General features: G+C 46.1%; 2 protein-coding genes across 2 annotated transcripts in view; one reads left to right on the forward strand and one right to left on the reverse strand.

Annotated features, from left to right (window-relative positions):
* Positions 1 to 257: 257 nt before the first annotated feature.
* On the forward strand, positions 258 to 10,450 carry PPT2 (palmitoyl-protein thioesterase 2). The gene is made up of 8 exons (XM_066570827.1): positions 258 to 503; positions 2,293 to 2,446; positions 4,535 to 4,630; positions 6,257 to 6,364; positions 7,088 to 7,171; positions 7,337 to 7,421; positions 8,297 to 8,351; positions 10,285 to 10,450. The coding sequence occupies exons 1-8, from the start codon at positions 258 to 260 to the stop codon at positions 10,426 to 10,428; spliced, it is 972 nt and encodes a 323-aa protein (XP_066426924.1). The 3' UTR covers positions 10,429 to 10,450.
* Positions 10,451 to 13,992: 3,542 nt separating this feature from the next.
* EHMT2 (euchromatic histone lysine methyltransferase 2) overlaps positions 13,993 to 27,677 on the reverse strand; it is a gene marked incomplete at its 3' end in the record, with an annotated part of 35,818 nt that continues 22,133 nt past the window's right edge. Inside the window, exons 19-25 of the mRNA XM_066570598.1 lie at positions 26,547 to 26,691; positions 25,733 to 25,810; positions 23,255 to 23,370; positions 20,440 to 20,526; positions 17,527 to 17,605; positions 16,063 to 16,238; positions 13,993 to 14,170 (exon numbers count right to left, since the gene is read on the reverse strand). Coding sequence (XP_066426695.1) covers positions 13,993 to 14,170; positions 16,063 to 16,238; positions 17,527 to 17,605; positions 20,440 to 20,526; positions 23,255 to 23,370; positions 25,733 to 25,810; positions 26,547 to 26,691 — 859 coding nt within the window. The remainder of the gene's footprint in view (positions 14,171 to 16,062; positions 16,239 to 17,526; positions 17,606 to 20,439; positions 20,527 to 23,254; positions 23,371 to 25,732; positions 25,811 to 26,546; positions 26,692 to 27,677) is intronic.

The following is a 27,677-nucleotide window of genomic DNA, read 5'->3' on the forward strand; positions in this document are numbered from 1 at the left end:
GGGGAGGGATTTAAAGCGAGGGGAGGGGCGCGGGGGCCGCGACCGGAACCGGAAGTGACGTCGCGCGTGGGGGCGGGGGGGAAGCCGGGAGGTAAACACGGCCCCGCGTTTGAGGGGGGGAGGGGGAAAAAGGGGAAGATTTTTTTTTTTTTTGGGGGGGGGGGAAATCTCCCTGACCCCTCCCCCCTTTAATTAATTAATTAATTAATTAATTTTTTTTTTTTTTTTTTTAAATTTTTTTCCCCTCCGCGTTCCAGATGCGGCCGGCGCTGTGGCGGGCGGGCGGGGGAGGGGCGGCGCTGCCCCTCCCCCCCCCTCAGGTGCTGCTGCTGCTGTGGCTGCTGGGGCCGCCCCTCCCCCTGCCCCTGCCCCTGCCCCGCCGCTTTTTGGGGGGGTTCGGGGCGGGGGTCGCGGGGCAGGGCCCGTTCCGGCCCGTGGTGATCGTGCACGGCCTCTTCGACAGCCCCAGCGACTTCCGGCACCTGCGGCAGTTCATCAACGAGGTGGGAGAACGGCCCCGAATCGGCCCCGAAAAATGTCCCGGAAACGTCCTGAAAATACCCCAAAAATATCCGAAAATATCCCGAAAACGTCCTGAAAATATCCTTAAAATATCATGAAAGTATCCCTAAAATATCCTGAAAATATCCCCGAAATATCCCTAAAATATCCTGAAAATACCCCAAAAATATCCCGAAAATATCCCGAAAATATCCTGAAAATACCCCAAAAGTATCCTGAAAATATCCCGAAAATATCCTGAAAATATCCCCGAAATGTCCTAAATATACCCAAAAAATATCCTGAAAATACCCCAGAAATATCCTGGAAATATCCATAAAATATCCTGAAAATATCCTGAAAATATCCCGGAAACGTCCTGAATATACCCAAAAAATATCCTGAAAATATCCCAGAAACATCCTGAAAATATCCCTAAAATATCATTAAAATATCCATAAAATACCCTGAAAATATCCTTAAAGCGTCCTGAAAATATCCCAAAAATATCCCGAAAATATCCCTAAAATATCCCGAAAATATCCCTAAAACATCCCGAAAATATCCCTAAAATATCATGAAAATATCCTAAAAATAGCCCAAAAATATCCCGAAATCACCCCCAAAATATCTCCAGAATATCCTAAAAATACCCCCAAAATCACCCCCAAAATATCCCAAAAATATCCCCAAAATCCCCCCAAAATATCCCCAAAAATATCCCCAAAAATATCCCAAAATATCCCTAAATCACCCCAAAAATATCCTAAAAATTATCCCCGAAATATCCCAAAAATGGGGTCCCAATCCCATTTTCGAGGTCCCTGACCCCGTTTTTCCATGTCCTGACCCCATTTTTTGGGGTCCCAGTCTCATTTTTGAGGTCCCTGCCCCCATTTTTGGGCTCTCTAACCCCATTTTTCACCTCCCTGACCCCATTTTTGAGGTCCCTGACCCCATTTTTCCATATCCTGACCCCATTTCTGGGCTCCCTCACCCCATTTTTCTGTGTCCTGACCCCATTTTTGCCCCATTTTTCCATGTCCTGACCCCATTTTTCACCTCCCTGACCCCGTTTTTTGTGTCCCTGACCCCATTTTTCCATGTCCTGACCCCATTTTTGGGCTCCCTCACCCCATTTTTGGGCTCCCTGATCCCATTTTTGGGCTCTCTCACCCCATTTTTCCACGTCCTGACCCCATTTTTCCATGTTCTCACCCCATTTTCGCCCTTCCAGAGCCACCCGGGCACGGAGGTGACGCTGCTGGACCTGTTTGACCGGGGGGCGTCCCTGACCCCATTTTTTTGTGTCCTAACCCCATTTTTCCATGTCCTAACCCCATTTTTCCATGTCCTAACCCCATTTTTCACCTCCCTGAACCCATTTTTGGGCTCTCTCACCCCATTTTTCCATGTCCTGACCCCATTTTTCCATGTCCTAACCCCATTTTTGGCTCCCTGATCCCATTTTTGGGCTGTCTAACCCCATTTTTCCATGTCCTGACCCCATTTTTGAGGTCCCTGACCCCATTTTTCTGTGTCCTGACCCCATTTTTGCCCCATTTTTCCATGTCCTGACCCCATTTTTGGGCTTTCTCACCCTTCCAGAGCCACCCGGGCACGGAGGTGACGGTGCTGGACCTGTTTGACCGGGGGGCGTCCCTGACCCCATTTTTCCATGTCCTAACCCCATTTTTGGGCTCCCTGACCCCATTTTTCCATGTCCTGACCCCATTTTTCCATGTCCTGACCCCATTTTTGGGCTTTCTCCCCCCATTCTCGCCCTTCCAGAGCCACCCGGGCACGGAGGTGACGGTGCTGGACCTGTTTGACCGGGGGGCGTCGCTGCGGCCGCTCTGGCTGCAGGTGGCCGGGTTCCGCCAGGCGCTGGCCCCGATCATGGCCAACGCTGCCCACGGCGTGCACCTGCTGGGCTACAGCCAGGGTGGGCGGGGGTCCCGGGGGTCCTGGGGTCATGGGGAGGGGTCCTGGGGTCATGGGGAGGGGTCTCAGGGCTGTGGGAGGGGATCCTGAGGGTCCCGGGTTCATGGGGAGGGGTCCCAGGGTCATGGGGAGGGGTCCCAGGGGGCACCTGCTGGGCTACAGCCAGGGTGGGCGGGGCTCCCGGGGTCATGGGGTCATGGGGAGGGGTCCCAGGGTCATGGGGAGGGGATCCTGGGGGTCCCAAGGCTGTGGGAGGGGGTCCCGGGTTCATGGGGAGGGGTCTCAGGGCTGTGGGAGGGGATCCTGGGGTCCCGAGTTCATGGGGAGGGGTCCCGGGGCCATGGGTGGGGGTCCCAAGTTTATGGGTGGGGGTCCCGGGTTCATGGGGAGGGGTCCCAGGGCTGTGGGAGGGGTCTCAGGGCCATGGGAGGGGTCCCAGGGGGCACCTGCTGGGCTACAGCCAGGGTGGGCGGGGGTCCCGGGGGTCCCGGGTTCATGGGGAGGGGTCCCGGGTTTATGGGGAGGGGTCCTGGGTTTATGGGGAGGGGTCCTGGGTTCATGGGGAGGGGTCCCAGGGCTGTGGGAGGGGTCCCGGGTTTATGGGGGGGGTCCCAGGGCTGTAGGAGGGGATCCTGGGGGTCCCGGGTTTATGGGGAGGGGTCCCAGGGGATTTTTGGGGGGAATTTTGGGGTTTTTGGGGTGGGATTTTGGGGGTCCAGGGAGGTTTTTGGGGGGATTTTGGGGTGGGATTTTGGGGTTTCTTGGGGGGGCGGTTGGGGGTGGAATTTTGGGGTTTTTGGGGTGGGATTTTGGGGATTCCTGGGGGGGTTTTGGGGGATTTTTGGGGCTGGTTTTTGGGGGGATTTTGGTTTGGATTTTGGGGTTTCTTGGTGGGATTTTTTGGCTTGGATTTTGGGATTTCCTGGGGGGTTTTTGGGGTTGGATTTTGGGGCTTCCCGGGGCTGTTTTTGGGGGAATTTTGGGGTTTCTTGGAGCATTTTTGGGGTCGGATTTTGGGGTTTCCTGGGGGGTTTGGGGGGATTTTTGGGGCAGGTTTTTGGGGGGATTTTGGGGTTTCTTGGTGGAATTTTGGGGTGGGATTTTGGGGCTTCCCAGGGGGATTTTTGGGGGGATTTTGGGGTGGGATTTTGGGGTTTCTTGGGGGATTTTGGGGCTTGGATTTTGGGGCTTCCCGGGGCTGTTTTTGGGGGGATTTTGGGGTTTCTTGGAGCCTTTTTGGGGTGGGATTTTGGGGCTTCCCAGGGCTGTTTTTGGGGGAATTTTGGGGTTTCTTGGGGGATTTTTGGGGGATTTTTGGGCCAGGTTTTTGGGGGGATTTTGGGGCTTCCCGGGGCTGTTTTTGGGGTCGGATTTTGGGGGTTCCTGGGGGGTTTTTGGGGGGATTTTGGGGCTTCCCGGGGCTGTTTTGAGGGGGATTTTGGGGTTGGATTTTGGGGTTTCTTGGAGCATTTTTGGGGTGGGATTTTGGGTTTTCTTGGGGGATTTTTGGGGGGATTTTGGGGCTTCCCGGGGCTGTTTTTGGGGGGATTTTGGGGTTGGATTTCGGGGTTTCTTGGAGCCTTTTTGGGGTGGGATTTTGGGGTTTCTTGGGGGGATTTTGGGGCTTCCCGGGACTATTTTTGGGGGGATTTTGGGGTTTCTTGGAGCATTTTTGGGGTGGGATTTTGGGGTTTCTTGGGGGGATTTTGGGGCTTCCCGGGACTATTTTTGGGGGGATTTTGGGGTTTCTTGGAGCATTTTTGGGGTGGGATTTTGGGGTTTCTTGGGGGGATTTTGGGGCTTCCCAGGGCTGTTTTTGGGGGGATTTTGGGGCAGGTTTTTGGGGCTTCCCGGGGCTATTTTTGGGGGGATTTTGGGGCAGGTTTTTGGGGCTTCCCGGGGCTGTTTTTGGGGGGATTTTGGGGTTGGATTTCGGGGTTTCTTGGAGCCTTTTTGGGGTGGGATTTTGGGTTTTCTTGGGGGGATTTTGGGGCTTCCCGGGGCTGTTTTTGAGGGGATTTTGGGGCAGGTTTTTGGGGTTTCCAGGGCTGTTTTTGGGGTGTCTTGACCCCCCTCTCCCCAATTCCAGGGGGTCTCATCTGCCGGGCCCTGCTGGCCACGACCCCCGACCACAACGTGCGCAGCTTCATCTCCCTGGCGGCGCCGCAGATGGGGCAGTACGGGGGTGAGGGCCACGTTTGGGGCAAATTCGGGCACTTTGGGGATTTGGGGGATTTTTGGGGATTTTTTGGGATTTTTTGGGATTTTTTTTTTGGTTTTTTCTGAGGGTTTTTTGGGGTTTTTTCGGGGTTTTTTTGGCAATTTTTGCGCTTTTTTGGTGATTTTTTTCCAGGTTTTTGGATGTGGTTTTGGGAGGTCCTGTTGGTCTTTGGGGCAAATTTGGGGCAATTTGGGGTTTTGGGGGATTCTTGGGATTTTTGGGGATTTTTTAGGGATTTTTTTGGGGAGGAGTTTTGGGGTTGTTTGGGTTTTTTGTGTTGGTTTTTTTTGGTGTTTTTTGCTTTCTTGGGGGGGATTTTGGGCTCATTTTGGGCTGAATTTGGGGGATTTTGGGGCTGATTTTGGGGCTGATTTGGGGCTGATTTGGGGCTGATTTGAGGCTGATTCTGGGGTGAATTTGAGGCTGATTTTGAGGCTGATTTTGGGCTGATTTTTCCTGATTTTGGTGCAATTTTGAGCTCATTTGGGGCTCATTTTGGGGATGATTTTGGGGCTGATTTTTACTGATTTCGGGCTGATTTTGGGATGATTTTGGGGTGATTCTGGGGTGATTTTGAGGCTGATTTTGAGGCTGATTTTGGGCTGATATGGGGGCTGATTTTAGGCTCACTTTTGGCAGATTTTGGGGCTGATTTTAGGGCTGATTTGGGGCTGATTTGGAGGCTGATTTCCGGCTGATTATTCATGATTTTTGGGTGATTCTGGGGTGATTTTGAGGCTGATTTTAGGGCTGATTTGGGGCTGACTTCGGGCTGATTTTTCCCGATGTTGGGGCTGATTTTTCCCGATGTTGGGGCTGATTTTTCCTGATTTTGGGGCTGATTTTGGTGCTGATTTTGGGGCTGATTTTGGTGCTGATTTTTGCCTGATTTTGGGCTGATTTTGAGCTGATTTTGGGCTGATTTTTGCCTGATTTTGGGGCTGATTTTGAGCTGATTTTGGGCTGATTTTTGCCTGATTTTGGGGCTGATTTTGAGCTGATTTGGGGCTGATTTTTCTTGATTTTGGGCTGATTTTGGGGCTGATTTGGGGGCTGATTTGGGGGCTGATTTGGGGGCTGATTTTGGGGCTGATTCGGGGCTGATTTTGGGGCTGATTTTTCTTGATTTTGGGGCTGATTTTGGGGCCGATTTTGGGGCTAATTTGGTGCCGGTTTTGGGGCTGATTTGGGGCTGATTTTGAGGCTGATTTTGGGCTGATTTTTCCTGATTTGGGGGCTGATTCGGGGGCTGATTTTGGGGTAATTTTGGGCTGGTTTTCCTGATTTTGGTGCCAATTTTGGTGCCAATTTTGGGGCTGATTTGGTGCCAATTTTGATGCTGATTTTTGGCTGATTTTTCATGATTTTGGGGTGATTCTGGGGTGATTTCGAGGCTGATTTTTTGCTGATTTTGGTGCTGATTTTTACTGATGTTGGGCTGATTTTGGTGCTGATTTTGGGGCTGATTTGGGGTGGATTTTTGGGGGATTTTGGGGCTGATTTTGGAGCCAATTTGGTGCCGGTTTTGGGGCTGATTTTGGGCTGTTTTTGAGGCTGATTTTGGGCTGATTTTTGCCGATTTTGGAGCAGACACCGATTACCTGAAGTGGCTTTTCCCCCGGCACATGAAATCCAACCTGTACCGCCTCTGCTACACCCCCCTGGGCCAGGGCGTCTCCATCTGCAACTACTGGAATGGTCTGAGCCCCAAAAAACCCCAAAAATACCCCAAAAACCCCCAAAAATCCCCCCAAAAACCCCCAGAATGGTCTGAACCCCAAAAAAACCCAAAAAATCCCCCAAAAACCCCCAAAATCCCCCCCAAAACCCCAGAATGGTTTGAGCCCCAAAACCCCCAAAAATCCCCAAAAAATCCCTCAAAAATCTCCCCCAAAACCTCCAGAATGGTCTGAGCCCCAAAAAACCCCCAAAATACCCCAAAAATCCCTCCCAAAACCCCCAGAATGGTCTGAGTTCAAAAACCCCAAAAATCCCCCAAAAATCCCCCAAAAATCTCCCAAAAACCTCCTGAGAAAACCCAAAAATCTCCCCAAAAACCCCATTAACCTCCCCAAAACCCCAAAATCTCCTGAAAACCCCCCAAAAAAACCCCAAAACCCCCCAAACCCTCCCCAAAACCCCAAAATCTCCCCCAAACCCTTCAAAAAAACCCAAAATGCCCCCCAAAACTCCCCAAAAACCCCAAAGATTTCCCCCCAAAACCCCCAAAAATCTCTCGACAAACCCCACGAACGTCACGAAAAACCCCACAAACCTCCCCAAAAACCCCAAGAACTTTCCCAAAAACCTCCCCAAAAAGCCCCAAACGCCCCGAAAAAGCCCCAAACACCCCAAAAAAACCCCAAATCCCCCCAAAAAACCCCAAATCCCCCCCCAAAACCCCAAATTTCCCCTTTTTAGACCCCCACCACCGGGATCTTTACCTGAACAGCAGCGATTTCCTGGCGCTGCTCAACGATGAGAGGCTGCACCCCAACGCCTCAGGTGAGCCCCAAAAAACCCCAAAAAAACCCAAAAAAACCCCAAAAAACACCCCAAAAAAAACCCCAAAAAATCGACCCCAAAAACCCCAAAAATCGACCCCAAAAACCCCAAAAATCGACCCCAAAAACCCCAAAAATCGACCCCAAAAACCCCAAAATCCCCCAGAGTGGAAGCGGAATTTGCTGCGGATCCAGCGCCTGGTGCTGATCGGGGGCCCCGACGACGGCGTCATCACCCCCTGGCAGTCCAGGTGAGAGCACCAAAAACCCCCAAAATCACCCCAAAATTTCCCCAAAATCCTTCCCAAAGTCTCTTTGAAATAGCCCCAAAATTACCCCCAAAAATCGCCCCAAAAAGCCCCAAAATTTCCCCCAAATTAACCCAAAATTCTTGTCAAAGTCTCTTTGAAATAGGCCCAAAATTACCCCCAAAAATCGCCCCAAAAAACCCCAAAATTATCCCAAAATTACCCCAAAATTCTTCCCAAAGTGTCTTCAAAGTGGCCCCAAAATTACCTTAAAAATCACCCCAAAAAAACCCAAAATTAACCCAAAATTTCCCCAAAATTTCCCCCAAATCCTTCCCAAAGTCTCTTTGAAATAGCCCCAAAATTACCCCCAAAAATTGCCCCAAAAAACCCCAAAATTACGCCAAAATTACCCCAAAATCCTTCCCAAACCCTCCTCGAAGTGGCTCCAAAATTAACCCCCAAAATTGCCCCAAAAAACCCCAAAATTACCCCAAAAATCCTTCCCAAAGTCTCTTCAAAGTGGCCCCAAAATTACCTTAAAAATTGCCCCAAAAAAAACCCAAAATGACCCCAAAATCCTTCCCAAAATCTCCTTAAAGTGGCCCCAAAAATCCTCAAAATTGCCCCCCAAAAAATCCCAAAAAAACCCCAAAAAAATAAAAAAATTTCCCCCCCAAAAAATCAAAAAATTTCCCCCAAAAATCCCCCCAAAAATAAAAAAAAATCCCCAAAAATCCCCAAAAAATCCCCAAAAAATCCCCAAAAAATCCCCAAAAAATCCCCAAATTTCCCCCCCAAACCCTCTGGGTCTTTTTTGGGGTTCTCCCCAAATTTGGGGAGCGAATTTTGGTGACCCCCAAAATTTTCCCCCGAAGCCTCTTTGGGTTCTACGACGCCAACGAGACCGTGAGGGACATGGAGGCGCAGCCGGTGAGGGGCACCCCGAAATTCGGGACTGGGACCCCGAAATTCGGGATTGGGACCCCAAAATTCGGGGTTGGGACCCCAAAAAATGGGATTGGGACCCCAAAAAATGGGATTGGGACCCCAAGAAATGGGGTTGGGACCCCAAAAATCGGGATTGGGACCCCGAAATTCGGGATTGGGACCCAAAAATTTGGGATTGGGACCCCGAAATTCGGGATTGGGACCCCAAAAAATGGGATTGGGACCCCAAGAAATGGGGTTGGGACCCCAAAAATCGGGGTTGGGACCCAAAAATTTGGGATTGGGACCCCGAAATTCGGGATTGGGACCCCAAAAAATGGGATTGGGACCCCAAGAAATGGGGTTGGGACCCCAAAAATCGGGATTGGGACCCCGAAATTCGGGATTGGGACCCCGAAATTTGGGATTAGGACCCCAAAAAATGGGATTGGGACCTCAAGAAATGGGGTTGGGACCCCAAAAATCGGGGTTGGGACCCCGAAATTCGGGATTGGGACCCCGAAATTCGGGATTGGGACCCCAAAAAATGGGATTGGGACCCGAAAATTTGGGATTGGGACCCCGAAATTCGGGATTGGGACCCCAAAAAATGGGATTGGGACCCCAAGAAATGGGGTTGGGACCCCAAAAATCGGGGTTGGGACCCAAAAATTTGGGATTGGGACCCCGAAATTCGGGATTGGGACCCCAAAAAATGGGATTGGGACCCCAAGAAATGGGGTTGGGACCCCAAAAATCGGGATTGGGACCCCGAAATTCGGGATTGGGACCCCGAAATTTGGGATTAGGACCCCAAAAAATGGGATTGGGACCTCAAGAAATGGGGTTGGGACCCCAAAAATCGGGGTTGGGACCCCGAAATTCGGGATTGGGACCCCGAAATTCGGGATTGGGACCCCAAAAAATGGGATTGGGACCCGAAAATTTGGGATTGGGACCCCGAAATTCGGGATTGGGACCCCAAAAAATGGGATTGGGACCCCAAGAAATGGGGTTGGGACCCCAAAAATCGGGGTTGGGACCCCAAAATTCGGGATTGGGACCCCAAAAAATGGGATTGGGACCCCAAAATTCGGGATTGGGACCCCAAAAAATGGGGTTGGGACCCAAAAATCGGGGTTGGGACCCCGAAATTCGGGATTGGGACCCCAAAAATTGGGGCGAGGGAGACAAAATTTGGGGTTGGGACCCCAAAAATTGGGATTTTGGGGTGGTTTTAGGGTGTGGGTTGGGATTTTTTGGGGTATTTTTAGGGCATTTTTAGGATCTTTTTGGGGTTATTTTGGGGATATTTTGGGGTTATTTTGGGGATATTTTGGGGTTATTTTGGGGATATTTTTGGGGTTATTTTGGGGATAATTTCAGGATATTTTGGGGATATTTGGGGGTTATTTTGGGGATATTTTCAGGGCATTTTTTAGGATATTTTCGGGATATTTTTGGGATATTTTAGGGATATTTTGGGGATATTTTGGGGGTAATTTTGGGGATAATTTCAGGCTATTTTGGGGATATTTTTGGGGTTATTTTTAGGATATTTTCAGGGCATTTTGGGGATATTTTGGGAATATTTTTAAGGATATTTTCAGGATATTTTGGGGATATTTTCAGGATATTTTTGGGGATATTTTTGGGATATTTTCACGATATTTTGGGGATATTTTTTAGGATATTTCCAGGCTATTTTTGGGGTTATTTTCAGGCTATTTTGGGGATATTTTTAAGGATATTTTTGGGATATTTTCACGATATTTTCGGGATATTTTTGGGGATATTTCCAGGCTATTTTTGGGGTTATTTTCACGATATTTTGGGGATATTTTGGGGATATTTTTTAGGATATTTCCAGGCTATTTTTGGGGTGATTTCCAGCATTTTTCACATTATTATTATTATTTTCCCCCCCTCATTTCAGGTCTTTCTCCAGGACACCTTCGGGCTGAAGTCGCTCTGGGCCCGGGGGGCCCTCGGGGGCTGCTCCGTGCCCGGGGTCCCTCACACGGCCTGGCACAGCCACAGGGGGGTCTATGAGCGCTGCATCCGCCCCTGGCTGAATTAAATAGGGGTTTATTGGGGTTTTATTGGGGTTTTATTGGGATTTATTGGGGTTTATTGGGGTTTATTGGGGTTTATGGGGTATTTATGGGCCTGGCACAGCCACAGGGGCGTCTACGAGCGCTGCATCCGCCCCTGGCTGAATTAAAATGGGAATTATTGGGGTTTTATTGGGGTTTTATTGGGATTGATAGGGTTTTATTGGGATTTATTACAATTTTATTGGGGTTTATTGGGGTTTATGGGGTATTTATGGGCCTGGCACAGCCACAGGGGCGTCTACGAGCGCTGCATCCGCCCCTGGCTGAATTAAAATGGGAATTATTGGGGTTTATAGGGGATTTATGGGGTTTTATTGGGATTTTATTGGGATTTATTGGGGTTTTATTGGGGTTTATTGGGGTTTATGGGGCATTGATGGGCCTGGCACAGCCACAGGGGCGTCTACGAGCGCTGCATCCGCCCCTGGCTGAATTAAATAGGGGTTTATTGGGGTTTTATTGGGGTTTTATTGGGTTTTATTGGGGTTTTATTGGGATTTATTGGGGTTTATTGGGGTTTTATTGGGGTTTATTGGGATTTATAGGGTTTTATTGGGGTTTATTGGGTTTTATTGGGATTTATTGGGATTTATTGGGATTTATTGGGGTTTATTGGGATTTTATAGGGGATTTGGGGTCTCTATTCAAGATTGATGGGGTTTTTCAGGGATTCATTGGGGTTTTATTGGGATTTATTGAGATTTATGGGGTTTTATAGAGATTTAGGGGTCCCTATAGGGGATTTGGGGCCTCTATGGAAGATTTATGGGGTTTTTAGGGGATTTATTGGGGTTTTATTGGGGTTTTATTGGGATTTATTGGGATTTATGGGATTTTATTGGGGTTTATTGGGGTTTATTGGGGTTTTATTAGAATTTATAGGGTTTATAGGGTTTTATTGGGATTTTATAGGGGATTTTGGGGTGTCTATTCGAGATTGATGGGGTTTTGAAGGGATTTATTGGGGTTTATGAGGTTTTATAGAGATTTAGGGTCTCTATAGGGGATTTGGGGTCTCTATAGGAGATTGATGGGGTTTATTGGGATTTATTGAGGTTTTATTGGGATTTAGGGTTCCTATAGTGGATTTTGGGGTCCCTATGGGGAATGTGGGGTTCCTATAGTGGATTTTGGGGTCTCCATAGGGGATTTTGGGGTCCCTATGGGATATTTGGGGTCCCTATAGGGGATTTATGGGGTTCTTAGGGGATTTATTGAGGTTTTATTGGGATTTGGGGTCCCTATAGTGGATTTGGGGTCCCTATGGGGAATTTGGGGTCCCTATAGTGGATTTGGGGTCCCTATAGTGGATTTGGGGTCTCCATAGTGGATTTTGGGTTCTTACAGGAGATTTTGGGGTCCCCCCCCCATTTTTGGGGATTTTTGGGGTGTCCCAGGGTGGGGGCGGGGCCGGTTCAGTATTGGGGGGTTCCATGGGGGGGGGGGGATCCCCACCCCCACCCCCTCCCCCACCCCTCCCCCACCAACTCAGGGATTTGGGGGCCCCTCCCCCCCCCGCGGCCTAAAAGGGGGCGGGGCCAATTGGAGGGGGCGGGGCCAAGGCCAATAAAGCACTTCCCCCCCCCGAAATGAGTCTGGGGCATTTTTGGGGGGTCCTGGGGTGAATTTGGGGGGTTCAGAGTGAATTTGGGGGATCCCGAGGGAATTTTGGGGGCTCCTGGGAGGTCCTGGGTGAATTTTGGGGGGTCCTGAGTGAATTTGGGGGGTCCCAGGTGGATTGGGGGGGTCCTGAATGAATTTTGGGGGTCCCACATGGATTTTGGGGGGTCCCGGGAGGTCCAGGGTGAATTTTGGGGGTCCCGAGTGAATTTTGGGGGATCCTGAGTGAATTTTGGGGGTCCTGGGTGAATTTTGGGGGTCCCAAGTGAATTTTGGGGGGTCCCCGATGGATTTTGGGGGGTCCCAGGTGAATTTTGGGGATCAAATTTCGCCCCTCCCCCTTTCCCACCATAGCCCCGCCAAACCCCGCCCATTCACGAGACCACGCCCCCTTTTCCATTCCAGGCTCTTTATTGGTTCAAATCCGACGTCAATCAAAGCGGGGGGGGAGGGGTTAAAGGGGAAAATTGGGGCCAAATTGGGGCGGATTTGGGGAAATTTTGGGGGTTTTTGGGTATTTTGGCCAATTTGGGGTGAATTTGGGGCGTTTTGGGTGAACTTGGGGCACTTTCAGCTACAAAATCCGAGCAAATTTGGGGCCTTTTTTTGGGTGCATTTGGGTCATTCCGGGGCCGTTTTTTGGGGGATTTTTTGGTTTTTTTTTTTTATTTTTTTGGGATTTTTTGGGGGATTTTGGGGGGATTTTTTGTGGATATTTTTGGGATTTTTTGTGGATGTTTTTGGGATTTTTGGCGGGCTTTTTTGGGGAGTTTTGGGGGATTTTTTGGGACTTTTTTTGGATTTTTTGGGGGGATTTTTGGGGGGATTTTTTGGGAATTTTTTGTGGATAATTTTGGGATTTTTGGGGTTTTTTGGGGGGATTTTTTGGGTTTTTTTGGGGATTTTTTTGGGGGGATTTTTTTCACGTTTTTTTGGGATTTTTTTAGGGATTTTTTTTGGGGGGGGGGATTTCTGGGGAATTTGGGTTTTTTGGGGGGGGAATTTTTGGGGATTTTTTTGAGGGTTTTTTTTTTGCGATTTTTTGGGGGATTTTTCTGGGGTTTTTTGGGGGGAATTTTTATGGGGTTTTTTTTTAGGGATTTTTTTGGGGGTTTTCTTGGGGGTTATTGGGGTTTTTATTGGGATTTTTGGGTTTTTTTTGGTGGGGATTTTTTTGGAGATTTTTTGGGGGGATTTTTCTGGGGTTTTTTTTTAAGCGATTTTTTTAGGGGATTTCTGGGGATTTTTTTGTGATTTTTCTGGGATTTTTTTAGCGATTTTTTAGGGATTTCTGGGGTTTTTTGGGGGGATTTTTCTGGGGATTTTTTAAGCGATTTTCCCGGTGATTTTTCTGGGGTTTTTTTTTGGGGGGGGTATTTTTCTGGGGATTTTTTTTCTGGGATTTTTTGGGGTTTTTTTTAGCGATTTTTGGGGAATTTTTCTGTGATTTTTTGGGGGATTTTTTAGCGATTTTTTTAGGCGATTTTTCTGGGGATTTTTCCGGGATTTTTCTGGGGATTTTTCTGTGATTTTTTTTGGGATTTTTTTAGCGATTTTTTAGGGGATTTTTCTGGGGATTTTTTTTGGTTTTTTTCTGGGGATTTTTCTGGGATTTTTTAAGCGATTTTTTAGGGGATTTTTGTGGGTTTTTTGGGTTTTTTTCCTGGGGATTTTTCTGGGGATTTTTTTAGCGATTTTTTGGGGGGATTTTTTTGCGTTTTTTTTTTTTGGGAATTTTGGGGGATTTTTCTGGGATTTTTTTAGCGATTTTTTGGGGGATTTTTGTGGGTTTTTTGGGTTTTTTTCTGGGATTTTTCTGGGATTTTTTTGGGGGATTTTTTTGGGGATTTTTTTTGGGGGGGGGATTTTTCTGGGATTTTTTTTGAGGATTTTTTTGGGGATTTTTTTTTTTGGGGATTTTTTGGGGTTTTCTCAGGGCGGGGGCAGGGCCAGCACGGGGGGCAGCATCTCGGGGGGGTCCCCGCGCCCCCGCCCGCCTCGGCCGAGTGTTTGCACTTCTCGGAGCCGCACTGGCACGGGAAATATTTGCTCTTGATGTCCCAAAACCGATCCCCGTAGTCAAACCTGCGCATTTGGGGGGACAAAATCCTTGGGGTCACCCCGAATTCTGACCCTGACCCCAGTTCTGGGGTGGGCTCAGAAAGGGGGGGATTGAAATGAGGGGGGAGTAAATTGGAGAAAAATTGGATTTGAATTGGCACGAAATGGTCTTGAATTGGCACAAAATTGGCCCTAAATTGGCCTAAATGTCCTTAAATGTCCCAAAATTGGCCCTAAATTGTCCTTAAATGTCTTTAAATTGGCCTAAATGTCCTTAAATGTCCCAAAATTGGCCCTAAATTGTCCTTAAATGGCTCTAAATGGCATTAAATGGCCCTAAATATCCTTAAAGGCCTTAAATTTGCCCTAAATGTCCTTAAATGGCCCAAAATTGGCCTTAAATGTCTTGAAATTGGCCTAAATGTCCTTAAATGTCCCAAAATTGGCCTTAATGGTCTTTAAATGGCTCTAAATGGCTTAATTTGCCCTAAATGGCCTTAATAGGCCCTAAATATCCTTAAATTACCCTAAATTGTACTTAAGTGGCCCTAAATGTCCTTAAATGTTCTTGAATTTGTCCTAAATTTGCCCTAAATGTCCTTAAATGGCCCCAAATTGTCTCTAAATGTCCTTAAATGGTTCCTAAATGTCCCAAAAATTGTCCCTTAATTGTCCTGAAAAGCCCCATAAACACCTCATAAATCCCAATAAATCCCTATCAAACCCCCAATAAATCCCAATAAATCCCTATCAAATCCCAATAAACCCCAATAAAACCCCAAATAAGCCCTATAAAAACCAATTAAACCCCAATTAAACCCCAATAAATCCCTATAAAACCCCAATAAAACTGCAATAAAACTCCAATAAATCCCAATTAAACCCCAATTAAACCCCAATTAAACCCAAATTAACCCCAATTAACCCTAATTAATCCCCACCCCAGCTCCTCTCCGGGCCGGATGTGGCGGCTGCTGAAGGCGGCGATGGGGGGGAAGTGCAGGCCCTGGTGTAACATGGACCCCACAAACCCCAATAAACCCCAATAAAACCTCAATAAACCCCAATAAACCCAATAAATCCCTATCAAACTCCAATAAACCTCTATTAAACCCCAATTAACCCCCAATTAACCCCAATTAACCCCAATTTAGGCCCACCCCAGCTCCTCTCCGGGCCGGATGTGGCGGCTGCTGAAGAAGGCGATGCGGGGGAAGCGCAGGCCCTGGTGTAACATGGACCCCACAAACCCCAATAAAACCCCAATTAAACCCTATCAAACCCCAATAAAACCCCAATTAAACCCCAATTAACCCCCAATTAACCCCAATTAACCCCAATCAGGCCCACCCCAGCTCCTCTCCGGGCCGGATGTGGCGGCTGCTGAAGGCGGCGATGAGGGGGAAGCGCAGGCCCTGGTGTAACATGGACCCCACAAACCCCAATAAACCCCAATAAAACCCCAATAAAACCCCAATTAACCCCCAATTAACCCCAATTAACCCCAATTAACCCCAATTAATCCCCACCCCAGCTCCTCTCCGGGCCGGATGTGGCGGCTGCTGAAGAAGGCGATGAGGGGAAGCGCAGGCCCTGGTGTAACATGGACCCCACAAACGCCAATTAAACCCTATCAAACCCCTATCAAACCCCAATAAAACCCCAATTAAGCCCAATTAAACCCCAATTAACCCCAATCAGGCCCACCCAGCTCCTCTCCGGGCCGGATGTGGCGGCTGCTGAAGAAGGCGATGAGGGGGAAGCGCAGGCCCTGGTGTAACATGGACCCCACAAACCCCAATAAACCCCAATTAAACCTCAATAAACCCCAATAAACCCCAATAAATCTCTATCAAACCCCAATAAAACCCCAATAAAACCCCAATTAAACCCCAATTAACCCTAATTAAGCCCACCCCAGCTCCTCTCCGGGCCGGATGTGGCGGCTGCTGAAGAAGGCGATGCGGGGGAAGCGCAGGTCCTGGTGCAGCATGAACACCCTCACGGGGATGATGTTGGGGTCGCACAGGTGGTTGATGAAGCGGCTGACGTTGCCATAGTAACGGGCGTCGATGCAGTAAACCTCGCCGTCCTGGCGCCAGAGGGGGCGTGGTCACGGCAGAAGGGGGCGGAGCCACGCCCGCGGCGGCGTCGGGGAGGGCATTGAGGATTTTGGGGTTGTTGGGGAGGATTTTGGGGTTGTTGGGGAGGATTTTGGGGTTTTTTTTCTGCTCATTTGGGGTCCCCCTGCTCGTCAAGGAAGCCTCAGCACCTTTAGGGATCCCCACCTGAAATTTTGGAGCCACGCCCAAAATCTTTGGGATGCCCGAAAATCTCTGGGATCGCCCCCAAAATATTCCTGGGACCCCTTAAATGGGTGAATGGGGTGGAGCTGGTGTCCCAAATTTGGGGTTTTTGGGAAATTTTGGGGTCAACTCCAAAGTTTTGGGGTCTCCTCACCTGCACACCTGGGGACCCCCAAAACCTTTAGGGACCCCCAAAAATTTTTGGGACCCCCAAAATCCCTGGGGCTCCTAAATGGGATTAAATCCCCATTGGGTCAACGGGGCAGACCTGGTGTCCCAAATTTTGGGGTCACCCCAAATATTTTGGGGTCTCCTCCCCTGCACACTTGGGGACCCTCAGCACCTTTAGGGACCCCTCAAAAATTTCTGGGACCCCAAAGATCCCTGGGACACCCCAAAAATTTTTGGGACCCCTAAAATGGGAAAAATCCCCATTGGGTGAATGGGGCAGACCTGGTGTCCCAAATTTGGGGTTTTTGGGAAATTTTGGGGTCACCCTAAAAGTTTTGGGGTCTCCTCACCTGCACACCTGAGGACCCCCAACACCTTTAGGGACCCCCAAAATTTTGGGATCCCCCAAAATCCCTGGGGCTCCTAAATGGGAAAAATCCCCATTGGGTGAATGGGGTGGACCTGGTGTCCCAAATTTTGGGGTCACCCCAAATATTTTGGGGTCTCCTCCCCTGCACACTTGGGGACCCTCAGCACCTTTAGGGACCCCTCAAAAATTTCTGGGACCCCAAAGATCCCTGGGACACCCCAAAAATTTTTGGGACCCCTAAAATGGGAAAAATCCCCATTGGGTGAATGGGGCAGACCTGGTGTCCCAAATTTGGGGTTTTTGGGAAATTTTGGGGTCACCCTAAAAGTTTTGGGGTCTCCTCACCTGCACACCTGAGGACCCTCAACACCTTTAGGGACCCCCAAAATTTTAGGATCCCCCAAAATCCCTGGGACCCTTAAATGGGTTTCAATCCCCATTGGGTGAATGGGGCGGACCTGGTGTCCCAAATTTGGGGTTTTTGGGAGATTTTGGGGTCCCCCCGAGGTTTTGGGGTCCCCCAGCCCCCCGACCTTGTTGTCCAGGTCGAACAGGTAGGAATCGTCCTCCCTGACGTCGGCCTCGGCGTCCGAGATCAGCTCCCCCACGTACCTGGGGCAAGAAACGCTCGATTTGGGCCATTTGGAAAATGTTAAAAATCCTTTAAAAAGATGATTTTGTCCCCAAAAAAGCGAAATTTTCATACAGAGGAAAATTCATTAAAATTCCTGTTAAATCATGGAAAAAACCCCCAAAAATCTGCTTCAAAATTCACCAAAAAATGTAAAATTTGCTAAAAAAAAACCCACTAAAATTTCAGCAAATTCTGTAAAAATCTCCTAAAATCCACCCCAAAAAATTAGGAAATCTCCCTGAAATCCCTAAAATTGTCAAGAAAACAAAAAATTCACCCAAATCCTCTGAAATTCCTGGAAATCCTCAAAAAAACCCAACAAATCCACCTCAAAAATCCTCCCAAAAATCCCTAAAAACCCCCAAAAAACCCAAAAAACCCCCCAAAAACCCCAAAAAACCCCCCAAAAACCCCCTAAAATCCACCCCAAAAACCCCAAAAATCCACCCCAAAAACCCCTAAAATCCACCCCAAAAACCCTAAAATCCACCCCAAAAAACCCCAAAAATCCACCCCAAAAACCCCAAAAATCCACCCCAAAAAACCCCAAAAATCCACCCCAAAAACCCTAAAATCCACCCCAAAAAGCCCCAAATCCTCCCATTTTTAGGACTTTCCCTCACAAATTTAGGGATTTTCCCTCTCCATTTTTAGGATTTTTCCCTCCCCAATTTCTGGGGTTTTTCCCCCCTGTTTTTTTGTTTCCCCCCCATTTTTGGGTTTTTCCCTCCCAATTTTAGGATTTTTCCCTCCCCATTTTTTTGGTTTTCCCCCCATTTTTGGGGGTTTTTTTTCTCCATTTTTGGGGTTTTTTCCCCATTTTTTTGGTTTTTTTTTTTTCCCTTTTTGGGGGTTTTTCCCCCCTTTTTTTTTTTGTTTTTTCCCCCATTTTTAGGATTTTTCCCCCCCATTTTTGGGTTTTTCCCCCATTTTTGGGGTTTTTTTCTCCATTTTTAGGACTTTCCCTCCCCATTTTTTGGGTTTTCCCCCCATTTTTGGGGGGTTTTTTTTGGGTTTTCCCCCCGTTTTTTTGTTCCCCCCCCATTTTTAGGATTTTTCCCCTCCCCATTTTTTTGGTTTTCCCCCCATTTTTGGGGTTTTTTTTCCTCCTTTTTTTTTTTTGTGTTTGTTTTGTTTTTTTCCCCCATTTCTGTTTTTTTTTTCCCCATTTTTTTGGGGTTTTTCCCCCTGTTTTTTGGGATTTTTCCCCCCATTTTTTGGTTTTTTCCCCATTTCTGTTTTTTCCCCATTTTTAGGATTTTTCCCCCCCATTTTCGGGTTTTCCCCCCATTTTTGGGGTTTTTTTCCTCCATTTTTAGGACTTTCCCTCCCCATTTTTTTGGGTTTTTCCCCCATTTTTTTTGGTTTTCCCCCCCATTTTTTTTGTTTTCCTCCCCATTTTTAGGATTTTTCCCCCCCATATTTTGGGGCTTTTTCCCCCTTTTTTTTTTGGTTTTCCCCCCATTTTTTGGGGGTTTTTTTCCCCTTTTTTTTTTTGTTTTTTCCCCCCTTTTTTGTTTCCCCCCCATTTTTAGGATTTCCCCCCCATTTTCGGGTTTTCCCTCCCCATTTTTGGGTTTTCCCCCCCATTTTTTAGGATTTTTCCCTCCCCATTTTTTTTTGTTTTCCCCCCATTTTTGGGTGTTTTTTTCCCCATTTTTGGGGGTTTTTTTCCCCATTTTTGGGGGGTTTTTTCCCTTTTTTTTTTTTTTCCCCATTTTTGGGGTTTTTTTCCCATTTTTGGGGGTTTTTTCCCCCTTTTTTTTTGGTTTTCCCCCCATTTTTTGGGGGTTTTTTTCCCCATTTTTTTTGTTTTTTTCTCCCCGTTTTTTTGTTTCCCCCCCATTTTCGGGTTTTTCCCCCCCCCATTTTTAGGATTTTCCCCCCCATTTTTGGGTTTTCCCTCCCCATTTTCAGGTTTTTTCCCCCCATTTTTTGGGTCTTTTTCCCCCATTTTTTTTGTTTCCCCCCATTTTTTGGGTTTCCCCCCCATTTTTGGGTTTTTCCCCCCCCATTTTTGGGTTTCCCCCCCATTTTTGGGGTTTTTTTCCTCCATTTTTAGGACTTTCCCTCCCCATTTTTTGGGTTTTTCCCCCCATTTTTTGGGGGGTTTTTTTGGGTTTTCCCCCCGTTTTTTTGTTCCCCCCCCATTTTTAGGATTTTTCCCTCCCCATTTTTTTGGTTTTCCCCCCATTTTTGGGGTTTTTTTTCCTCCTTTTTTTTTTTTGTGTTTGTTTTGTTTTTTTTCCCCATTTCTGGTTTTTTTTTCCCCATTTTTTTGGGGTTTTTCCCCCCTGTTTTTTGGGATTTTTCCCCCCATTTTTTGGTTTTTTCCCCATTTCTGTTTTTCCCCCCATTTTTAGGATTTTTCCCCCCCCATTTTCGGGTTTTCCCCCCATTTTTGGGGTTTTTTCCTCCATTTTTAGGACTTTCCCTCCCCATTTTTTTGGGGTTTTTTTCCCCATTTTTGAGGGGTTTTTTTCCCCATTTTCGGGTTTTCCCTCCCCATTTTTAGGATTTTTCCCTCCCCATTTTTGGGTTTTTCCCCCCGTTTTTTTGCTCCCCCCATTTTTAGGATTTTCCCCCCCATTTTGGGGTTTCCCCCCCATTTTTGGGTTTTTCCCCCCATTTTTGGGTTTCCCCCCCATGTTCGGGTTTTCCCCCCCATTTTCGGGTTTTTTCCCCCCATTTTTGGGTTTTTTCCCCCCTTTTTTTTTTGTTTTCTCCCCCATTTTTTGGGTTTTTTTCCCCATTTTTTTTGCTCCCCCCCATTTTTGGGGTTCCCCCCCATTTTTGGGGTCCCGGGGCTCACTCGCAGATGAAGGTCCCGGGGGGAATCGCCTGCAGCGCCCGCACCCCCCAGCCCATCTTGGCCGTGCGGTAGAGCTGGAGCCGCACCCTGGAACGGGGCAAAAGCAGCGGGATTGGGGAAAAGGGGAAATAACAATGGGGATTGGGGGGGAAATGGGGAAAATAACAATGGGGATTGGGGAAAAAGGGGAAATAACAATGGGGATTGGGGGGAAAAATGGGAAAATAACAATGGGGATTGGGGAAAAAGGGGAAATAACAATGGGGATTGGGGAAAAAGGGAAATAACAATGGGGATTGGGGGGGAAATGGGGAAAATAACAATGGGGATTGGGGAAAAAGGGGGAAATAACAATGGGGATTTTGGGGGAAAAATGGGAAAATAACAATGGGGATTGGGGAAAAATGGGAAAATAACAATGGGGATTGGGGGGGAAAAATGGGAAAATAACAATGGGGATTGGGGGGGAAAAATGGGAAAATAACAATGGGGATTGGGGGGGAAAATGGGAAAAATAATGGGGGGAAAAATGGGAAAAATAATGGGAAAAATAACGGGGATTTGGGAAAAGGGGAGAAATAACAATGGGGATTGGGGAAAAAGGGAAAAATAACAATGGGGATTGGGGGGGAAAAATGGGAAAAATAATGGGAAAAATAACGGGGATTTGGGGGGGAATGGGAAAAATAACAATGGGGATTGGGGGGGGGAAATGGGGAAAATAACGGGGATTTGGGAAAAGGGGAGAAATAACAATGGGGATTGGGGGGAAATGGGGGAAAAAGGGGAAAAATAATGGGGATTTGGGAAAAAGGGGAAAAATAACGGGGATTTTGGGGGAAAAATGGGGAAAAATGGGGGAAAAAATGGGGGAAAAATAATGGGAAAAATAATGGGGGAAAAATGGGAAAAATAATGGGGATTGGGGGGGAAGGGGGGAAAAATAACGGGGATTTGGGGGGAAATGGGGGGAAATGGGGGGAAAAATGGGGGAAAAATAATGGGAAAAATAATGGGAATTTTGGGGAGAAGAATGGGGAAAATAATGGGAATTTTGGGGAAAAAAATGGGGGAAAAATGGGAAAAATAATGGGAATTTGGGGGGGAAACGGGGAAAATAATGGGAGTTTTGGGGGGAAATGGGGGGAAATGGGGGAAAAAATGGGAAAAATAATGGGAAAAATAACGGGGATTTGGGGGGGAAACGGGGAAAATAATGGGAGTTTTGGGGGGAAAAAATGGGGGAAAATAATGGGAAAAATACTGGGAATTTTGGGGGAAAAATGGGGAGAAAATTGGGGAAAATGGGGGGAAAATGGGGGAAAAATGGGAGTAAAATGGGAATTTTGGGGAGAAAAATGGGAAAAATAATGGGAATTTTGGGGAGAAGAATGGGGAAAATAATGGGAATTTTGGGGAAAAAAAATGGGGGAAAAATGGGAAAAATAATGGGAATTTAGGGGAAAAATGGGGAGAAAAATGGGAAAAATAATGGGAATTTTGGGGAGAAGAATGGGGAAAAAATGGGGATTTTGGGAAAAGTGGGGAAAAATGGGAAAAATAATGGGAATTTTGGGGAGAAGAATGGGAAAAAATGGGAAAAATAATGGGAATTTTAGGGGAAAAATGGGGAAAAAATGGGGATTTTGGGAAAAGTGGGGAAAATGGGGATTTGGGGGGGAAATGGGGGAAAAATGGGAAAAATAATGGGAATTTTAGGGGGAAAATGGGGAGAAAATTGGGGAAAAAATGGGGGGAAAATGGGGGAAAAATGGGGAAAAAATGGAAAAATAATGGAATTTTTGGGAGAAGAATGGGGAAAATAATGGGAAAAATAATGGGAATTTTGGGGAGAAGAATGGGGGAAAAATGGGAAAAATAATGGGAATTTTAGGGAGAAGAATGGGGAAAATAATGGGAAAAATAATGGGAATTTTGGGGAGAAGAATGGGGGAAAAATGGGAAAAATAATGGGAATTTTAGGGGAAAAATGGGGGGAAATGGGGATTTTGGGAAAAGTGGGGAAAAATGGGGATTTGGGGGGAAATGGGGGAAAATGGGGAAAAAAGGGGAGGGAATGGGGAAAAATGGAATAAAATGGGAATTTTGGGGGAAATGGGGAAAATGGGGAATTGGTCATTTTTGGGTGCAGAATTTTGGGTTTTTTTGGGATTTTGGGGTTTTTGGGCTCAGAATTTTGGGGTTTTGGGGAATTTTTGGGGTCCAGGATTTGGGATTTTGGGGTTTTTGGGTCGGGTATTTGGGATTTTTGGGATTTTGGGGTTTTTGGGATTTTGGGGTTTTTGGGCGCAGAATTTTGGGGTTTTTGGGGATTTTTGGGTTTTTGGGGTATTTGGGGTTTTTGGGTGCAGAATTTTGGGTTTTTTTGGGGTTTTTTGGGATTTTGGGGTTTTTGGGCGCAGAATTTTGGGGTTTTGGGGTTTTTGGGCACAGACTTTTGGGGTTTTTTGGGATTTTGGGCACAGAATTTTGGGGTTTTTGGGATTTTGGGGGTTTTGGGCACAGAATTTTGGGGTTTTGGGGTTTTTGGGCGCAGAATTTTGGGGTTTTTGGTATTTTGGGGTTTTTGGGCTCAGGATTTTGGGTTTTTTTGGGGTTTTTGGGGTTTTGGGGTCCCACTTGATGCCGCTCTGCACCACGCGGTTCTTTGGGGTGCAGAATTGGGGATTTTGGGCACAGAATTTTGGGGATTTTGGGGTTTTTGGGCTCAGAATTTTGGGATTTTTGGGGTTTTTGGGGTTTTTGGGCTCAGAATTTTGGGATTTTTGGGGTTTTTGGGGTTTTGGGGTCCCACTTGATGCCGCTCTGCACCACGCGGTTCTTGCAGCTCCTCCAGCAGGTGCAGGCCTGGTTGCACTCGAAGATCAGGGGGGGCTCGATTTTATTGAACTCCTGCAGCAGCCGCCCGTCCTGGGAGAAGGGGGAAAGGGAGAGTGAAACGGCCCCAAAATAGCCCAAAAACACCCTAAAAACACCCCAAAAACACCCCAAAAATACCCCAAAAATATCCTTTAAAATGCCCCAAAAATACCCCAAAAATACCCCAAAAATAGCCTTTAAAATGCCCCAAAAATACCCCAAAAATATCATTTAAAATGCCCAAAAAATAGCCTTTAAAATAGCCCAAAACCAGCCCAAAAATATCATTTAAAATGCCCCAAAAATATCATTTAAAATGCCCCAAAAATAGCCTTTAAAATGCCCCAAAAATAGCCTTTAAAATACTGCAAAACAGCTCAAAAATACCCTTTAAAATACCCCAAAAATATCATTTAAAATGCCCCAAAAATAGCCTTTAAAATAGCCCAAAAACAGCTCAAAAATACCCCAAAACCACCCCAAAAATACCCTTTAAAATACCCAAAAAATAGCCTTTAAAATGCCCTAAAAATGCCCTAAAAATGCCCCAAAAATATCATTTAAAATGCCCCAAAAATAGCCTTTAAAATAGCCCAAAACAGCCCAAAAATACCCCCAAAACCAGCCCAAAAATATCCTTTAAAATACCCCAAAAATACCCTTTAAAATGCCCCAAAAATATCCCTTAAATACCCCAAAAATAGCCTTTAAAATGCCCTAAAAATGCCCTAAAAATGCCCCAAAAATACCCTTTAAAATGCCCCAAAAATATCCCTTAAATACCCCAAAAATAGCCTTTAAAATGCCCTTCAAAATATCCTTTAAAATGCCCCAAAAATACCCTTTAAAATAGCCCAAAACAGCCCAAAAATACCCTTTAAAATACCCCAGAACAGCTCAAAAATACCTTTTAAAATACCCAAAAATACCCTTTAAAATATCCAAAAATCACCCCAAAAACACCCCCAAAACACCTCAAAAATACTCTTTAAAATACCCCAAAACCACCCCAAAAACACCCCAAAAATACCCCAAAAATATCCTTTAAAATATCCCAGAATCACCCAAAAATACCCCAAAAACACCCCCAGAACCACCCCAAAAATAACCTTTAAAATACCCCAAAACAGCTCAAAAATACCCAAAAAATACCCCAAAAATATCATTTGAAATACCCCAAAATCACCCTCAGAACCACCTCAAAAATACCCTTTAAAATACCCCAAAATAGCCAAAAAATACCCCAAAAATAACCTTTAAAATATCCCAAAATCACCCCAAAACCACCTCAAAAATACCCTTTAAATGGTCCCAAAACCGCTCAAAAATACGCCAAAAATACCCCAAAAAGATCCTTAAAAATACCCCAAAATCACCCCCAGAACCACCCTGAAAATATCCTTTAAAATGCCCCAAAACAACCCAAAAATATCCCGAAAATACCCTTTAAAATACCCCAAAACAGCTCAAAAACACCCCAAAAATACCCTTTAAAATACCCCAAAAATATCCTTAAAAAATCCCAAAATCACCCCCAGAACCACCCCAAAAATATCCTTTAAAATACCCCAAAACAGCTCAAAAATGCCCCAAAAATATCCTTTAAAATATCCTTAAAAATATTTTGGGGGTATTTTTTGGGGAATTTTTGGGATATTTTGGGGGAATTTTTGGGATTTTGGGGGAATATCTTTGGGATATTTTGGGGATTTTTTGGGGGGATATTTTTGGGGACATTTTTCAGCTATTTTTGGGGATATTTTGGGGGGTATTTTAGGGAATATTTTGGGGGTATTTTGGGGGAATTTTTGGGGATATTTTTGTGATATTTTTGGGATATTTTTGGGATATTTTGGGGGAAAATTTTGGGATATTTTTGGGGATATTTTGGGGGATGTTTTTGGGATATTTTTGGGGGATTTTTGGGGATATTTTTGGGATATTTTGGGGATATTTTGGGGCATTTTTGGGGGATATTTTTTTGAATTTTTAGGGGTATTTTTGGGGATATTTTTCGGATATTTTGGGGATATTTTTCGGATATTTTTGGGGATATTTTTGGGGATATTTTTGGGTTATTTTGGGATATTTTTGGGGATTTTTTTTGATATTTTGGGGATATTTTTGGGGTATTTTTGGGATTTTTTGGGGATGTTTTGGGGATTTTTTTCAGATAATTTTGGTGGTATTTTTGGGATATTTTTGGCATTTTTGGGTGATATTTTTGGGGATATTTTTTGGAATTTTTAGGGGTATTTTTGGGGATATTTTTGGGATATTTTTGGGGATATTTTTGGGCTATTTTGGGGGATATTTTGGGGGTGTTTTGGGGATATTTTTGGGCTATTTTTGGGCTATTTTTGGGGATATTTTGGGGGATATTTCAGGGTTTAATTTCCTTTTCCCCTCTCACCTTGTCGTACCAGCAGCGGATGCTGAGCTGCCCACAGAGGCAGTTGGAGGAGGAGCAATCGTCCTGGCAGGTGCAGTGCTGCAAAATCAGCCCAAATCAGCCAAAATTGACCCAAAATCAGCCAAAATTGACCCAAAATCAGCCAAAATTGACCCAAAATCAGCCCAAATCAGCCAAAATTGACCCAAAATCAGCTAAAATCAGCCAAAATCAGCCAAAATGACCCAAAATGACCCAAAATTGACCCAAAATCACCCAAAATCACCCCAAAATCTCCCCAAAATTACCCAAAATCACCAAAATTGACCCAAAATCACCCAAAATCAGCCAAAATTACCCAAAATCACCCCAAAATGACCCAAAATCCGACCCAAAATCACCCAAAATCACCCAAAATCAGCCAAAATCACCCCAAAATCACCCATTTTCCCCATTTTTTCACCAATTTTTCCCATTTTTTCTCCCAGTCCATCCCAGTCCCTCCCAGTCCATCCCAGTCCCCCAAATCCCCATTTCACATCCATTTTTACCCCCAAAAATCCCATTCTAATCCCATTTTTCTCCCAAAATTCCCATTTCTCCCCCATTTTCCCACCGACTTTCCCCATTTTTCCACCCATTTTCCCCATTTTTCCACCCATTTTCCCCATTTTTTCCCCGATTTTCCCCGTTTTTTCCCCATTTTTTCACCGATTTTCCCCATTTTTTCCCCGATTTTCCCCATTTTTTCCCCCATTTTCCCCGTTTTTTCCCCGATTTTTCCCGTTTTTTCCCGTTTTCTCCCCGTTTTCTCCCCCAGCGGGTCCCCGGGCACCTGCAGGTGGGTGATGTTGTGGTCGATGTTCATGGTGGAGGTCTCGCAGTTCTCCGCGATGTATTTGTAGTCCTGGGGACAGGGCTCCTCGTCCACGCCGTTCACGCACGGGATGGGGACGTTCTCGTGGCCCCTGGCCACGTCCCTGGGGGAAAACGGGGGGAAAAGGGGAAAAAAAGGGGAAAACCTTGAAATCAGCGATGAAATCTGGGCAGAGATGGGGAAAATCGGGAAAAAAATCGGGGCGGAAATGGGAAAAATCCCATGGAAAAAATCCCATGGAAATGTGGTCAGAAATGGGGGAAATCCCATGGAAAAAATTGCAAAAAACTCAGGGCAGAAATGGGAAAATCAGGAAAAAAATCGGAGCAGAAATGGGAAAAATCGGGAAAAAATCGGGGCGGAAATGGGAAAAATTGGAAAAAAAATGGGGGCGGAAATGGGAAAAATCGGGAAAAAAATCAGGGTAGAAATAGGAAAAATCCCATGGAAATCTGGTCAGAAATGGGAAAATGGCAAAAAAATCAGGGCAGAAATGGGAAAAATTGGAAAAAAAATCGGGGCGGAAATGGGAAAAATCCCATGGAAATCTGGGTCAGAAATGGGAAAAATCCCATGGAAAAAATCCCATGGAAATCTGGGCAGAAATGGGAAAAATCAGGAAAAAAATCGGGGCGGAAATGGGAAAAATTGGAAAAAATTGGGGCGGAAATGGGAAAAATTGGAAAAAAAATCGGGGCGGAAATGGGAAAAATCCCATGGAAAAAATCCCATGGAAATCTGGGCAGAAATGGGGAAAATCCCATGGAAAAAATCCCATGGAAATCTGGGCAGAAATGGGGAAAATCCCATGGAAAAAATCCCATGGAAATCTGGGCAGAAATGGGGAAAATCCCATGGAAAAAATCCCATGGAAATGTGGTCAGAAATGGGGAAAATCCCATGGAAAAAATCCCATGGAAATCTGGGCAGAAATGGGGAAAATGGCAAAAAAAATCAGGGCAGAAATGGGAAAAGTCGGGAAAAAAATCTGGGCGGAAATGGGAAAAATCAGGAAAAAAATCGGGGCAGAAATGGAAAAAATCCCATGGAAATCCACCTAGAAATGGGAAAAATCCCATGGAAAAAATC

Source organism: Molothrus aeneus, unplaced genomic scaffold (genome assembly GCF_037042795.1).
Source record: "Molothrus aeneus isolate 106 unplaced genomic scaffold, BPBGC_Maene_1.0 scaffold_30, whole genome shotgun sequence".
Taxonomy (NCBI): Eukaryota; Metazoa; Chordata; class Aves; order Passeriformes; family Icteridae; genus Molothrus; species Molothrus aeneus.